This window comes from Charadrius vociferus, unplaced genomic scaffold (genome assembly GCF_000708025.1).
Source record: "Charadrius vociferus isolate BGI_N301 unplaced genomic scaffold, ASM70802v2 scaffold269, whole genome shotgun sequence".
NCBI lineage: Eukaryota > Metazoa > Chordata > Aves > Charadriiformes > Charadriidae > Charadrius > Charadrius vociferus.
Genome location: NW_009660184.1, coordinates 1,073,882 through 1,090,873, shown reverse-complemented (window position 1 = coordinate 1,090,873; position 16,992 = coordinate 1,073,882). Strand labels below are relative to the sequence as shown.

The window sequence follows — 16,992 nt, the reverse complement described above, 5'->3', positions numbered from 1 at the left end:
GCATTTGGTTGCAGAAAACTGCTACAGCAGTATCAATGCTGCATTCACTGCCCAACTTCACATTGTGTTTGGGAGTATTTATTTCCAGTATGTCACAAGTAGGTGGAACTGGTTCAGGTCTGGTACAGTACCAAGGTGATCATCTCAATAGGAAGTATGATACCAAGGACACAGTTGTGTGTCTCTGAGCTGAGGTTCAGCTCTGTTGAACCAACCTGGGTAACACAGAGGGACAGCTGTCTCTGCAGTTCCATTCCCAGCGCTTGCATAGTTTGGATTGTCCTAATTTACCTTCGCTTAGGTTATGAAGAACTAAATCTAAATGCTGTTCTAAATTAAATAAAATAGCCCATGGCTTATTTTCCATTCCATTAACTTAATCCTACTATAATTAATAGAAGAGTGTTAATATGTCATTTTCCTTAATTTTCCCTGCTTTTTCCCTTTTTTAGTGATCATTCATATGTGACAACAGACCTAAAGTTCTGAGCTAATCTTTTAAGTAAATGTACCGTCTCTTAGCATTGTCATTACAATTTATAGCATGAAACATCTGGTTTTGGCAAATTATAGTGCAGATATGAAAGTATAACAAAATTGCAAACTGTTAACTGTAAAAACAAACAAAAAAACCCTGCAAGAACACTTCTAGTGTACTATAATCTTGGGTTCAGCTCCATGAACAGAGCCTTCAGGTTGTAAGTTATACGCCGTCACCAATATTAATAATGCAGTTCTAGAAAACTTGCTAAAAGTTGGAATGCATAAACTGTAGCATTAACTTTCTGTTTTTTAAAATTAACTTCATTTGTAATTCATACCTTGCCTTATTAACTTCAAACAGTCTTTTGTTTATAGCTTTGAATTTTACTTTGTTGACTATTGAAGATGGCAGTTGTATGCTTAACTTGTTTTGACCATATTTCATATGCCAATGCAAGTCAGATCTTTCACAGTATTAGCATGGGTTTTGTGTTTAGATTGAGAAACTAACGCTATGTGAAATTCTTTGTTGAGTTTTTGTTAAAGTAACTTGATTCACCTGTAGCAGGATGATAGTAATTGGTGTTTAACCTGGGGCTGAAGTTTACAATTTTGGAGAGTCTCATGTTTTGACCAGTATTTGCAAGAATTTTTATTAGGTATGATATGATATAAATTATATTATTAGATGAAACATGAGATGATTTTGAACTTGCTGCGCTGAAAATGAAATACCACAAAGTTCATGGATCAGGTTAAAGGACTTGCATAGCTGTTACTTTGAGGGGGAAAAAAAAATCTCCTGTGTTTCTTCCCTCCTTCCCTGTTATATTAGGTCGTTTATTGAGAGCTAATCAGATCACGTTCAATTGGGATAGACTGGCTAGTTGGATCAATCTCACAGAGCAGTGGCCGTATAGAACATCATGGCTCATACTGCATCTTGAAGAGACTGAAGGTGTTCCAGATCAGCTGACTTTAAAAACCATCTATGAGAGGTAGGTGTTACTCTGGTAATGGTATGCATTTTCAATGATTAAAATAGTGATTGTTATTAATGATGATTAGAATAACGTGGCTTTCAAACACCTACCAAGTTGCAATCTAAAACTCCCCCAATCTTACTCTCTTCTGTTAATTTTTGGAAACTTCTAAATGACTTTCATTGCTATTTAATGCACCACGTAAGAATGTGTATTTTGTATTAAAACCAAGGAGAATTATACGGGAATTCTTTGACAGATAGCTAGCTGTGCTTCTGTCTCTTGATATTATTTTCATCTCTACTTAGTCTTTTTTTCCCTAGTTAGAAATCTGAACTAAGCTCTGCAAAAATTGCCTTTACCAGTAAAGATCTCTGAAGGTTTGGTGCTTAGCAAATGTGCTTTAGGCTATGGCCGTGCCTTGTGCTGCAGTTAAGGAGTATGAAAGCGAAGCACGACTTTCTCCATTGCTGGTACAAGCTGCTGTCCAACAGAGCTGTCTGGGTATTGCAAATGAGAGCAAATGGTCCCTGTGTTGCCAGTGAAGATGCCTCTCCAGAACCTGGTTGCTTGTTAGAAAGGACTTGTGGATTGTGACAAGTGACCTGATGGCAGTAGGAGGAATGAAGGAGAAAGAAGGTGACTGGGAGTTGAGCCTATAGGAAAAAAGCAGGATCTGAAAATCAAAGTCAGCGAGAGGAAGGGAGGGTTTGACTTGTGTAAGAAATAACTGAGATCAGATTAAAAGAACAGCTGAGGTAAAGAGGGAAGACTGGGACTGATTGAACAGGTTGCCAGAAAATCTAGAGACTTTGCAGGGTACAGGGAAAGAATGGAGAGAAGAATGCACTTGGACAGAAAATTTTGAGAAGGTGCCCTGCACTAAGAGTCAAGGAACAGGATAAGATGAACTGGATGAGGGCCTGGGATGGGCTGGAAATGGTTGAAGTGTTGAGAATGGAATTAGGATTGATTGGGAAAGATGATTGAAGTGAGTTTTATTAGGAAAAGAAGGTTGAAGTGGGCTTAAGATCTGAACACAGAGAACCCAGAAGGTAGAGGTACAAGGGTGGACTGGGCATGATGAGGCCGAGGACTGAAGATAGACTGGAGTCACTTTAAGTTGGGGGTTGTTGCTGAAATACCAAACTTCAATGGTAAGTAAGTGCGTGGTTAGAAAACTCTTTCCTCCAGAGAATGGATCCAGTTTCTGGGTTACGCATTTCCTCTGGGAGTGTAAGATACCTATAAAATCATAGATGAAGTAACGGGAACCCACCTCTCTGTTGTGCGTTCACATGCCTAGTGTGACAAATGTTTATGTGATCAGGTAAGTGCAGTATTTCTGAATCATCAGGGATTCCCTCCCCTGTCGTGCTTTCCAGGGGGAAATACCCACTCTTGCTGTAGATATTTCTAACTTACTTTTATTTAGATTTGTGGTATGACATGTTTCATAATTTTATGTTTTCAGTATTTATCCAACAAACTCATTACAGTCTTTTGATTGTTAACATAGACAGTAATAAATCACTTTGGAGTGATCTAAGTCCAAAGCTATCTTCAAGACATAACAATGTTTATGTTTTCTGATAAAGCAGAGGAGGTATTAGAGACCTCAGTTGTTCTTATAAATGGGTACTAGTCATTCCAGTATAAGCTAACATTAGATCTTTAGTAAACCAACAAGAGGAAAAGGAAAGGACAGTCACAATTGAATGTGAATGACTTACTTGGGTTCTGGATTATTTGTTGTTAGTAAAGACACTTGAACTGTTGATATTCAGCGCCCGCTGGAGTGTGTCAGGGTTTATTAGTTCAGGTGTGGAGGATATTCATCACTGCTATGCTGTTTTGCCTCTTGCTATGCAGGTTGTGTTTGGAAGTAATATACCCACTTGAGTAGAGTTCCAATTCATAATTGACAGTTATATATGTATGGATAAATTTATAGTGTATAGAACTAGGATCTCTAATGTGAAGAATCCTGTGCCATATATTGGAAAAGGGAAGGTGATGATCTGAGTAAAGCTGTTTGTGTTCTACCTGCAATACCAGGAAAACAAGGGAAAAGAAAAGAGTACCAACAGGATTATTTGTTATGAAAATAATAAAGCTCTAAGACTGAGTTTCTTTGACTACTTAACTGTAAAAAAAAAAAAAAAAAAGTTTCATAATAATTAGGTTGCTGCATGCTCAGGAAGAGAGTTGATGTTTCTGTCAGCCACTTTTGTTGAACCTCTGTAAGGAACTACATATATAACTCTACTGATGTAGTGACAAAGCTGAGATCTCATCTGCCTGGTGGTTCGGGTGATCATCTTTACCATATGCTGAATATGAAAAGGTCTGTGAACTCTTCTCCGGTATTATCTAATACTCTAAAAATTCTCTTTTATCCAAAATAATCCTTTCTCTGTCATTGTTGTTCTTTTTAGCTGCAACTGTTTGAAGTCACTAGGCTTGAATATCTGTTTCTGTATCAAAGTGTTGGCTTTAGTTCCTCTTTTAAAACTTTGGTTTCTGCTTTCTAAGGTTTTCTAGTTTATAGAGCAGCTTTCCCATTTGGATTCTCATGAATAGACACCAGATTTTGATACTTTATAGCTTCTGTTCCTGTCCTGAGTTTGTGTTACTTCTTCCCTGCCTTTTATTCTACAAGGATTTTTTAAAAAATATTTTTGTAGTTTAGAACAGGAGCAAGAATATAATTTTCCTAGCATTGAATAGTTTGTGTCAAACTACTTTTTATTGTAACAGTGCAAATGCTTTGGGTTTGCTGCATTTCTGAACTCTTAAGTGCATGGGGAGAGGGGTCTGCTTGAACATCTCCCTTGGATGAAAGGAATCTTGTAAGTTCTGTGTTAATTGTAGGAGTTCTACACTCGATCATGTTCTCCGTATAAGGAAAATGCTTTGATATTGTAGTTACGTTTCCAACTTTTAAAATATGTGTTAAAAAGCTTATGAATCACCAGGATTCCCTTGCAGTGAGAACTCTCCTTTGCCTTCCTCTTAGCTCCTGACTGTGCAGGGCAGAGGGTTAACACAACAGATTGATCTGTTACCTATCAGGTACCTTCTGCTGAGTTACAGTACCTATTTTGTGTGTGCAATGAGGATATGACAAGTGGTAATGAAACCTATGTTGTTTTACTGCTGTATCTTTGGAGACAGATTATAACCAGCTCTTTGCTATGAATACAGCTGATGCTTTGGGAAGTGTGCTTCAGTGCAAGTGAAACGTGGTACCTGTGTGTATGGTGGTGCTGTGCCGGCAGGTGGCACTAGCAGAATGGCTGTTTGTTCAGCACAGCTCCTACAGCTTCTGTTTGCTTGTTTGTCTTAGCGTGTTCTGTATTCCCGTTTAACATTAGTGATCTTTTTCAGTAGATGCTTCATTTTTAAGTATTTCAAAGAATAAGCAATGCTTTAAAAACATACAAAAAGTATAGTAAAATGAGAAGAATCGAGTAGTTAAGCATTAAGAAATGAAAGAATGAAAATAGCCTGCAGTTAATTCCCTTCTATGTATGCATTATGGTATATGGTTTATATCACCATATGCTATTTTGCCCCCATAAAATTCTTGACTTGTAATGTCCAGAATTTAATTTTGCAAATCGTATAGACAGGCTATGGAGTAAAGTGGAGGACCATCTTCTGTCACATCTTGGCGCTCTGTTGTGATTAAAAAAAATGCAATAGGAAATCTAAACTAAGACAGCTGAAAGGTGCTCTAGAACTATCTGTCAGAGTTTTGTATGATGCTGGACTAGTCGATTCTATCATACCTTTTGCTTGGTCAGGATTTGTGCCTCTACTGGGAGATGGTATACACCTTATGGTTCTATAGGCTGATATTAGTAAGTACTCAATGTTCAAAGCTGTATCTGAAGGTAGTGGGGGCTCTGCTTTTGGTTGGTGGAGTACTCTGAAAAAACCTGGATATCTCAATTTGGTTAATAAATATACATACATCTCTGTGCTTCAACTTGTGGGTTTTTTTAAAAAAGCTAACTAATATATTCCTATTGTGAAGGATTGTTAGGGAAAGTAAATTTGCAAGTTCTTTTCTGTAGATACTATGATGAATGTGGAAGACTACATTGAGTATGAAACCAGTTTTGTCAGGAGTAGTGTATCTTTACTGTATCGTACTACACAGAGATGGGGAAACCTACTGAATGTTATATTGGCAACATTTTCCCAGGGTCTTAAAAAAAACCCAAACCAACCAATCAAAGAAAACCGCACCAAAATTAGGCTTCAGTTTATGGCACAGGCACACCTTTGTGAACAATCTTTATGGATTGGAGTCACTTAGACATGTCTCCTAGTAACAGGTAGAGGGGCTGTGTTGTAATTCTGTCATAGAGGGGTAGAAGCCCATGCTTGTGTCAAATTTTGAAAACTAAAAAAATCCTGAGTCTGCATTATTGGTGTTCAGTCCAGGTGCTGGAGAAAAATGTCTTTACTCTTCTTACTTCCTTAAACTGACTTGCTGTATCATCTTACTTCTATTCTCTCGATTCCAGCCTCTCTCCTTGCTGGTGTGGATCTTTGCTTGGTTTAACTTTCCAGTTGGTATACTTATTAGTACCAGTATTTACTCCTTTGGGTTTGTGTTGCCTTTTCGAGTCATCTCTCACAAGCAGGATTTTCATGTAGTCTCTCTCCTTGCCAGCTTAAGCTCCTAACTCTGATTTCTTGTCTGTTGTGTTCTCCTTCCCCTTATATGTTTAGGTTTTTCTGTGGTCAAGCCCACTATTGTCATTACCCACCTCTCCATCTTGGTCTACTTTAATTACTTTTACCTTTTTTTTTTTTTTTTTTATAATTGTGGCATATAGTTAATACTCCTCTAAATTTATGTTGTGCTGTGTTCCTTGTTGCTGTAAAGGGTCCTCTAATGTCAGTTTTGTGTAATGCCAAAATGGTTTGCAGAAGTTGCAAAAAGCAAATTTTTAAAGCCCTGAAGTGGAATAAAATACATGGACTTTCTGTGAATGAAGTTGTCAGATAAAAGCAAATTTCTGTTGAATGTTTGCATCTGATACTTCACAGACTTGTAAATTAGCCAGCAATGGGAATGTGTTCTCTTGTGAAGACTAAATGAAACATCCATGACACCAGAATGAATGTCAATGCCCAGACCTAAATAAACGATATACTGGGAAAAGTTGCTGTGGCTTTCATAAGGAGAAGATATGTTTCAAGAAACTGAATTCTCAACAGTCAATGAATATGTGAGGAAGGCAATGTGATATTTTGAAGTTTAAGAAATTTTAAGCAAGATCTTGATCTAAGAACATTTTAAAAGTATTAAAATTTAAGGTAATAAGAGGCAAGATTGCCTCAGGAAAACAAAGGAAGTGGAAGATAACAATAAGAGTCTCATAAGAAACTTGCAGGTAGTTTCCAAAGAGAATACAGCTCTCTGACATACCTGTAAATGGTCTGGCAGAAGTAGAGGATGCAGTGTGGGGATACAACCAGGACAGCTGTTTCACAGAGGGTTGTGGAACTAGGTATGAGTAAATTGCAGGTCAAAGTCGCTATGAATATAGGTATCATAACATACTGGGGAAAATAATCCCATCTGTAATCCTGGTAACATAGCAATGGGCTCTGAATCTGCACTGAGGAAAGAAATTCACAAATCATTGCTGATTTCTATGAAAAAATAAGTTCAGTGCTCAGCAACAGTCAGAAAATGAAATGGTTTTTAGGAGTTATTAGCAAAGCAATGGAAAGAAGGAAGGTATTGTATTATACAAAACTGTAGTGTATCTAAATTCTAAATGCTGTGAGATTCCAGTCATCACATTTCAAAAAGGTTGTACCAAGTAGAAAAGATACTAAAGAGGATAAGGAAAGCCCTAGTCTCACTTCACGTTTTGCTGTGAATATCATCAGTGTCTGATTTCCCAGTGTTGCTTGAATACTTTTTCCTCTTTTTTGGATTCTCAAATCTTCCTTAGTCTAAGATGTTTGAGTCATTTATTTCTTTTCCCTAAAGACCTTAGTTCTTCATTTCAGTTTGAGGCTCTAAGTTTTAGTCATCTTACTTTGTTTCTTTATATTTTTTACTGCTTAAGGCTGTAGATGGCAGTGATTTGATATTGCCACCTTGTTGATTAAAAATCATGTTATTAAAGCTGATTATATTGGGGGGAATGTCTCCCTCAGTCCCTTTTCTCATTAAGTTTACTCACTAAATGAGATAATCTGCTGAACAGATTGGACCTCTCTTTACAAGAAAGACATTGAGGTACTGGAGCATGTCCAAAGAAGGGCAATGAAACTGGTGAAGGTTCTAGAGAATAAGTCTTACAAGGAGCGGATGAGGGAACTGGGGTTGTCAAGTTGTTTAGTCCTTAAGTTGCTCCAGGGGAGGTTTAGATTGGATATTAGGAAAAATTTGTCAAGCAGTGGAACAGGCTGCCTAGAGAAGTTGTTGAATCGCCACCCCTGGAGGTATTGAAAAGGTGTGTAGATGTGGTGCTCGGGGACACGGTTTAGTCATGGTTTTAGCAGCATTAGTTTAATGGTTGGACTCAATGATCTTAAAGGTTTTTTCCAACCTAAATGATTCTATGAATGCATTTTTTCTGTTTGTATCCTCCTTACCACAGCAGAAACCAGTCTGCAGTACTTTTGCTATTGGAAGATGTTCCTAGAAGTCACAAGTAATTTTGTAACCCTTTTGCCTGTAGGCCTTTGTTCTTCTGAAATCTGAAGGTGTTAGGGAGAGTTTCTGCATCTATGTGCTAACCAGTTCTCTTCTAGATATGGCAGATTTACCAGCCAGACACTTCTTACAGCTGTTAGTAGCTGGATTGTCTTTGTTGATAAAATCTGTTCCATGTGTTAAGGTTTATACAGTTCAAAGTGAAACTTCAGGCATGTATATGCCCCTTGAGTTCAAGAATGCAATTCAGAAAATGACCGACTACATTTGTGAACACTTGAAAAACTATGGATGGCCTGAATTGTTACCTCTGAAGTTCCTGCAATATCTACAGTTCTGTTAGTGTGAATGCCCAGAATTGCTAATGTGAGGCCTCAGCTGAGTCTCGTGATGCTTACCTTGCATCTAAAGCCTATTCAGGATCCTTGAGAGTCAGTAGCTGAAGCCCTTAAAAAGCCTAGATAAATAAATGTGGTCTGAGTATGTTTGCAGCAGGAGGAAAAGGTTAGGTTCAGCACAAAACGCAGCAGCAAAGCTACTTTAGATTTAAAGACAGATGTGTTTAAAGTAGTTACACCAATTACTAGGGCAGACTGTATGACAAGTTGCAGGAACCTTCTGGTCCTGGTGAACATGATGAGTTGTCCAGGCAGGCACGGCCACTGTAGTAAAGTTCTAGTTGGCCTTTGAAAAGAAAACGGCAGGGAATGTGCCACAGGCTACCAGAACAATTTAACGACCTACCTGTTATGGAGGACCCCTTGGGAAAAAAAGTCGGTATGACGTTGATAATAATCCATGAGAATTTCCTTGTGGTGATGTCTCGATACCATTGGGGTAGAATGTTTACCCAAGGATTTAGTAGTTCCATAGTAGCTATTGTCCTTTCTCTCATTGGGGTGGGATCTAGATTCTGTAGCTTTCTGAATAGCTATTACTTGGTGAAACTGTGAGAAATGTAAGGCTGGTATATCTAGGGAGATAGTCCTAAGAGAGACCACCATGACTCACTGTCTCAGTGCTTAAAGATACGCGCTGGGGAGAGGAGGGTGCTTGTCCCCAGAACCGCATTTACGTTTTGCTTAATGATACAGAATCTGGGTATTCACACAACCTTCTCTTCAAGCACTTCCCACTGACTGGTGTTGATGTTACTCTGCTTGTCGTGCTTCATGTCATGAGGGACAGCCCTACCTGTTGTTCCTTGCCCAGGCTTTGTTTAAACTGGGATATTAAGACAGGGCGTATCAATTCTGTATGAGGATATCAACAAATAGTTGCAGGTTCCTAATTTCTGTGACGCAGCTATTCTTATGTATTCATTCAAAATACTAGAACATGAGAGCTTGGCTCAGGATAGAAGAAACTCATGGGTCATCTGTTCAGATTAGGAACTCCACCCTTCCTTAATCTCCTTGAAAATGTGCTTTTTGGGAAGCTGAAGGAAACTATGGAAATCAAGAATCTTAAATCTTTTATTTTGAAAAAAGAAAGATATATATTCCAGGATAAGAAAATGGTTGTGCTTTCCTCAGAGTTGTAAGTAACCATTATTTAAAACTTAGCAACATATAATTCATCCATCACTTGGGCTTAATTTAACCTCTGTGGTAAAGTATTTGTGCATATATGTATGCATGCCTACCTATGATGGATATCAAATTGGATGGCAAAACAATGTGCAAAAGCAGAACACACCAAATTTAGAATAACAACATAATAAGCGTTCTTTTATTCAGGATTCTTTTTTGTGTGGGGGACTAAAGGATCTGAGCCAGCCATAGTTCATTTATTACTTTTTTTTAACGCTTTTGCAACTCTTGTACCATTCTAAGGAATAATTTGTGGAAGACATCTGCTCTGTCTGATTTATCAATAATGGAAAGTATTTCTTCAGTTCTAGGTGATGTCTTTCCAGTTTCAGCACTGGTATGTGATTTTGCTTTTTTCCATTCTTTTTACTGAAGTTACCCCTTTTTGGAAGCAACCACAGAAATAGTCGTCTTTAATAACGGTAACCAGAGAAATACTTAATTTCAGGTTACTAGACGACTCATCCTCTGTTTCTCTTTTTTCCTTTTTCCTTCAGAGTAAACTGATAAAAACTAATTTAGTTATAAGTGGAACAGGAGTTGATTGCTGCAGGTTTGGAGTTCTACCGGATGGTTTCATTGGTGCTATGTTTTGCTGATAAATTCAGATCTTCTGTGTGATATGCCCATGTGAATTGAATTAGGAAATCACTTAGGCAGGTTAAAACATTTTTGTGTTTCACATACAGTTGAATATTTCTACTTCATTGTTTAGTACTCAATTTAAGAAAGTGTATTTACAGCATACTAAAAATACCACCAATATATAGATGATATGAAATTATTTTATTAAAGAAATCAATTTCATAAAAAATCAGAAAATAGTATTCTGTAGCAGTAGTAGTGAAATTTATTTTTCCCCATATAAAGGCTCATTTATTTTTATAGCAATTTGATGACACATCTGCTTGCTTTATTCAGCTGAAAAGAAAGTGTTGGTTCTTGGTGTTTTATAAAATTGCTTTGTTAAATTATTTTCGAAATCGTTCAACTTTTAACAAATGACATTTGATACTAACATTGGAAAGCAATTTCAGCTAATTAAGTAGATCCTTCTATAAACCATTGGAACATTAAGATGACAAACTGTTCATTCAGGATTATTTTAATTGGTACAATTATTGTAATTTTGTTGCAATTATGTGTTGAGCTAAAAGCTTTTGTCTAAATCATTTGAGGGTTTTTTGTTAATATACATAAGTAAGAAGAAAAGAAGTAAAATAAAAACTGAAGATAAGCATTATCTGTCTACTTTTTCATTACAGTGCTGTAGACAAGTATGTATTAAATTATTCTTTAAAAAAAAGTATGTTACATGTTTTCAGCAAATCTCTACCAATGTTAAAATTGAGCAAGATCATTTGAAATGTAACTTTTCTGGAAGGTTATTATGTTAATTCCAGTTTTGACACTGTTTAAATACCTTTTAATAAAAAGGGTGAAATTAACTTTTGAGGGATTTGTGAGTTGTATAAAATCTATTGATGTATTAATTTAAGAAGTGTAGCTTTTTAGTGATTACAGAAATTAAAAATGAAAAAGCTATGGAAGGTGCTACATTCATCACTCGGGTTCTGATATTCTCTGCAATCATCGTTTGCCCAGACCAGGTTTAAATAAATCACTTCTTTTGAGTAGACAATTTAATACTCTTTTAGGCCTCACAGTGATTCATTACTCCTAAATATTTAACCTGCTTTTTGTTTTTCAGGTTCTTTGTATTGCCTCTTACTTAAAACATGGGGCACATAAAGTTACTGTGTTTCTTATGGTGCTAATAGTGTGGTCTCAAAGCTAAAAGGCAGCATGCTAGTTGAGTAGTAGGTGGTTGTTGCCCAAACTGTCTGCTAAACAGACCTACATGAAGCAAGGTGTAAAAGAGAAGAAAGGAGGACCAGAGGACAAGACAAGTAAGAAGGAAGTTCAGGTGAAAAGGTAATTGGCAGAGAAAAAGGATTGGAGAAAAAATTAATTGAAACAAGACAGGAGTATTTTTAGCTTTTTTAGTTACCTTTGTAATACAGTGTAATAAGTCATATTTCTAAAATACTTTCCAGATAATTTTAAATGCTTACAGTATAGTTAATGTGCGTTAATGACATCTCTCAAAAATGCTCCTGTGTATATTTCAAATCACTCCAAGCACCACTGATTAAGACTGGTTTAGGGTAGAATGCAGAAGCCTTAATTTTAGCAACACTGTAAAAAACTTCAGGAAAGAAAACTTATTTTTCAGCTGTGTAAGTCAATTCATGAGACTTCTCTACTTCTGGGGCAATTAATAAAATTGAGAAACAAAATTGGAGATTATGGCTTTTTGCATCTGCTGAACTTTTTTTGTCGAAAGTAGAGTATTTATTCAAAACCTGAGAGCATGGGAAAACATTGTGAGATAAGATGACAAGCTGGAAATGCATCTCTTGGCTACGTACTGGTAGTGGCCCATACCCTGGCTCTTATCCCACAATAAATGCGATGTAATCTATCTCTCAGGAAAACGGAGGAGATAAAATACTTGCTTCATGTTCAGAAAAGTCTTGTGTCTCATATTGCTGTAAGAGCCTACCTCTGAGCAGTAGCATGGAATATCAAGTTCTTTGGAAGCTGATGCTCCAGTGTTCCTTGCAACAACTTGCTCAGATGCCCATGCAATCAATTTGCCTCATTAGATCAACTCTGGCATAAGAAGCTGCTTCAGAAGGGCAAGATAAAGAACAGATCAGGTAATCCAAATGCTCTGTAAGGGAAGTGATATGTTTTTGGTCCTGCTTGACTTGAATTTTGGTTATTAACCTATTAATGTAGTAAAGCAGTTGTAGCTTTTTGCCTTCCATTTCTGGACAGCATTTGCATCAGATTGATGGATTAGTCTCTGACTTATTCTGAGAATTGGAACTCGGGCTTCAATGGGTGAAGTGTTTGCCATGGACTTCTGGAAGAGGAGTGTCCTTTTGCCTGCTCCTAAGGTTTAACTGTATGCCGTAACATAGCCCCAGAAAGAATCTTGTGCTGGAGGCTAGGATGAGTCACGGCCGTTTCTAATGCTAGAGGACCTGCAAATATTTGCTGAATTTCTGAAGTCCTACAGGTGGAGGTATTGAATAAAAGAATCCCTGCATAAAGCAATAAAGTAGCTTTGTAACTGACGTTCACTAATGAAAATACCAAAACCAGATTAATACAGTATTCTTGTATTTCACTTGTGTGAGTGATCTTTTTGGACTTGTCAATTAGTGAAACATAATTACTTTTTTTGTTTACGGAGCAGCTTTGAGCAGTCTGAGATTCTGCTGTGCTACTCTGTTTCACTGCTTTTCCATTTGTGTAATAAATATATTGATTTTTAAAAAATTCTTTTGCTGTTGGTAATTCAAATAGCACAGCAAAGCTGTGAATGAATTCAGACATTTGTGACTATTAACGCTTCTTTTAATTATAAAGAACACTGGTGTAGGGTATATTCTGGAAAGTTGTATTAAAAATAGACCTTTTTAATATGGCTCAGCGACAATGTGTGGTACTGGGTGTGGGAGATTAGTTTAATGAATATCAGTCTTTTAAGGATCAGAATGTTTTTTCTTTCTGAAATGATCAAAAGCAGGAGCACTCAGAAGAGGTGCTTTATCTACTTGAATTGGATAGAGTGAGTTTTGCAAAGGAAGCTTTCATGAATACCTACAGTAATAGCAGTTTTTAAATAGCTATTGCATCTGTTCAGTGAAGTTTCTGTACTGCTTAATATGCACTGAGGGGTTTATAATTTTTGTCTAGATAGATATATCATACTATAGCTTTCCTTTATTTGGTCTTTATTAAGATAAAACTTTGATTCCCTTATGTTTTAGTATTGAGTGTGTGGTAACTTTTTATTCCTGCCTTTATACGAGTGTGTATATGAGCAAATGCTGGTTTTCAATGTCCAAATAACCTGTTGCAAATTTCAGTTTGAAACAGTTTTTTCAGCACTATTCTTGATATGTTGATAGTACTGCAAATTTTCTGGAGCATTTTGTGTGAGAGCTTTTAATCCAGAAAAATGCACCCATGGGCATAAAAATACAGTGTCACTATACTGACTGCACATGAGAAGAGTAGGATAAATACGGAGCAAAGAGTTATATTATTAGTATTTGATTATTAGGTATTAGAGATCAGATGTCTAATTAGCAGACTGTCAAGCATCTAAATTTCATATTGCGTTCCAAAGTGGCCCAGATTTTCTAGTTTTCTGTTTCTCAGTATCAAACCTTCAGAAAAAATATTTTGGTGTCATTTTTAATGAGAAGTTATTTCATTATTTTAAGCAACATTTTTGTCTTAAATTTTTCTCTCAATACAGTTTAAAAGGCACATGGAAGATAAAACATGACATGCTTTCATGCTTATGACTTCTGTAGCTCTATCATTTAATAACAATTAATTGGTTCTGTTGCTTTTTATGGAGTGCAAAAGTTAAATGACTCTTGTCCGTGTAGGTACTTGCTCCTATAAAACACATGAGGGGAAAAAAAAAAACACCTTAAGTTCGCAAAGAGTAGCTTGTAGAATTTCTTTGTTTTCACCTTCAGAGGGAGAGGTTTGGAAAGAGCGGGGAGAATGGCCCTTCTGGGTATGAGGACTTGCAGAGAAGTCAACCTTCCACCTGTTGGGGAGCAGCAGGGCAGGCTGCGCCATGAGAGATGGCGAGCTGCGAGCTGAGGAAGGCGGCAAGACGGGCAGGGCATTGTCCTCATGAGCAAAGGATGCAGTCGCACAGTGGCTGAATGGACGATCAGAGCAGGTTCAGTGACAGTAACCAGGGATGGCAAACAGCCCAGTGGTCTGTAGCCATGAGGCATGTTTTAGGTCAAGCTAGGAAGTCAAGTCAGTGAGTCAAGGTGATAACCAGTAAGGTGTATAGATGTAGCTCAGGCCTGAGCTTGAAGGCAGTTCTCGAATCAAGCAAGAGAGGCTTCCAATGAAGGAGGCTTCTTGCAGCGCTTGTCACAGCAGTCCAACCCCAGGTTACTCTGTATCAGAGCTGGCCTTGAGCGTAGGCAGTGAAACCCCTGGCCGGGGGAAGAGGTGATAGAGACTCTTGGCATACTCCAGGGCTTGACAACCAACCAAACGGGGAATGTGGGCACAGGACTGTCTTCAGTGTGCATGAAGGTGGTTGCTGCTGCTGTTTTACCACCACTTTGTTAGGTGGTGAAGGACTGCATCCTGTGGTGGCGATCATCTCCTGCAGGAGGTGGTGGATAGGTGGGCTGAGTCACATATAGCCCAACAGACTAGCACCTCCGCTATGCTGGCAACATTCAGTGCTGGACCCACTGTTGGACCATGGTGGTTATTTTCCAAGTCAGTTGTGGAAGTGCAAGGTGAACATAAACTAGAAAAAAAATTGGAGCAAATTCACAGTCTCTTGAAAGGAAGATAAGATGACGTACCTATGTATGCTTGTAATAAATTATTTTTATTTGAGGAAAAAGCCAGAAATAATCCATCATTGTTAGAATATAACTTAATGCACACTGAAAGCAGTTTTTAATTTCAGCTGTGCGTGGAAAGGACACGTGAAATAGTGGAAGGAATTTTTAAGGTTCTCTTCTGTCAATGTAATGTTCTGTTTTGGACTCACTCCTTTTAAATTCAAGTAGTTTCTCATGGAAACAGGCACTCTGTAACAGTGACAGATTTTGATGTTTCTGATTTAAAGAATAATTCTTCTGCCTCAGGAAAATCTAGCCCCAAAATGAGAATAGGGTGTTCACAGTGCTTTATTTTTAGATCTGTGTGCTTATATTTTAGAAGTGCTTTACATGCTAACCTTTTATTTTTTTATCTGAGAAGTACAGGCACATGCGATTCTTGTGGCTCTTTGCCAAAAGATTATCATTTACATAAATATTTCTTTCAAAGGCGTAGTTTAAGACATTGAGCTCAGGAGGTTAGAATAGAGACTTCAATCTGCACACCAGCAGTGGGCTATTGGCTTCTGAACAGTAGCTTTGTTCATCATATTCAGAACACTGTTCGCATTCAGACTTAAGTAGAGCTGGCATTAAAATTCGCTAATTTGTTTCATGTGATTCATCAGCTGTGTGTTTTATTTAAATCTATGTCACATTCTCTTTTGGCTTTTTATTTTGTAGATTTAAGTGTTGAAGTAGGCCACTCTTTAACTCTTCAGTCCCTGACTTAAAAAGTGACTTAATTTTCATTTCGCCAGTGTTGAACTCGTCTAGAATACTCACAGTAAATATATGTAACTAAAGTGTGCATTAGTGAGTTTGGGTTTTTTTGCATTTCTGATGTTTGAATAAAAACATACACGTTTACAGTCAGTTTAGTCATAGCTTTATATAAGGTGAAATAGAAGAACCTAAGGTAGTGGCTAAATATTAGTGTAAAATGTACTTCTCAGATTCTGTTAAGTATACAAGTTTTACTTTGATACTGGCAATGTTGTGTTTTTTCTTTTGACCATTAACTCCTTGAGTTGAGAACCTTTTTTAGCTTCTACTAGATTTCCGTAAACACTGTTGAAGAATGAACTGTTTCCGTTCTTTGAAACTGTAACCTACTTCTGGGTGTCAAGTTTCTCTTCTGACAGAAGCACCACCTTTTATTCTCTTAAGGCTGGAGCCTGTGAAGCCTTATATGCATTGAACTTCTGTAAAGTGGATAATCCCACTGCCATCCAGATGACTGCTCAGAATGACTTACAGGATCAGAATCTTTGTTAGAATAGGCTACACTTGCTTTTGTGCTATGTATTTGTTACATTTTCCTGTGCTGTAGAAGTAACATCTCACTGTGAATAAAGTTATTTGTAGATACCGCTTGTGACAGTGTGGTATGGTAATATCCTTCATCTATTAGGTACATGGTCCATTCAGATGTTTTCTGATAAAATTTATAGGAATCTTTTAATTTTACTTTTAATACAAGGCAACACTGGCCTAAAAGATCAGATTGAAAGATTAACACACACTTAAAATACATTTTTAATGTAAAAGAATTGCAGTTCAAGCATCTAGCATTGATCCTCAATTCTTTTATTTCTCTTAACATTAAACGCTAAATATTCCATGTAAATCTGCCATTGTTGCCTCTGGAATAATCCCATGGTACATAACATTCTACTTTTTATGGAGGATCTAAAAATAAAGATAAGGTCATTGTTTTCAAAAAGCTAACAATTGTCATAGCTGCATTAAAAATACAATTCAATTACAGCCAGATTTTTTTTTGT

The 16,992-nt window shown here is 37.2% G+C and overlaps 1 protein-coding gene across 1 annotated transcript in view; it reads left to right on the top strand.

The window, feature by feature from the left end:
* The window catches only part of KIDINS220 (kinase D-interacting substrate, 220kDa), a 71,793-nt gene that overhangs the window by 32,004 nt on the left and 22,797 nt on the right, over positions 1–16,992 (top strand). The window contains exon 21 of the mRNA XM_009893251.1: positions 1,319–1,481. Within this exon, the coding sequence (XP_009891553.1) occupies positions 1,319–1,481 (163 nt within the window). The remainder of the gene's footprint in view (positions 1–1,318; positions 1,482–16,992) is intronic.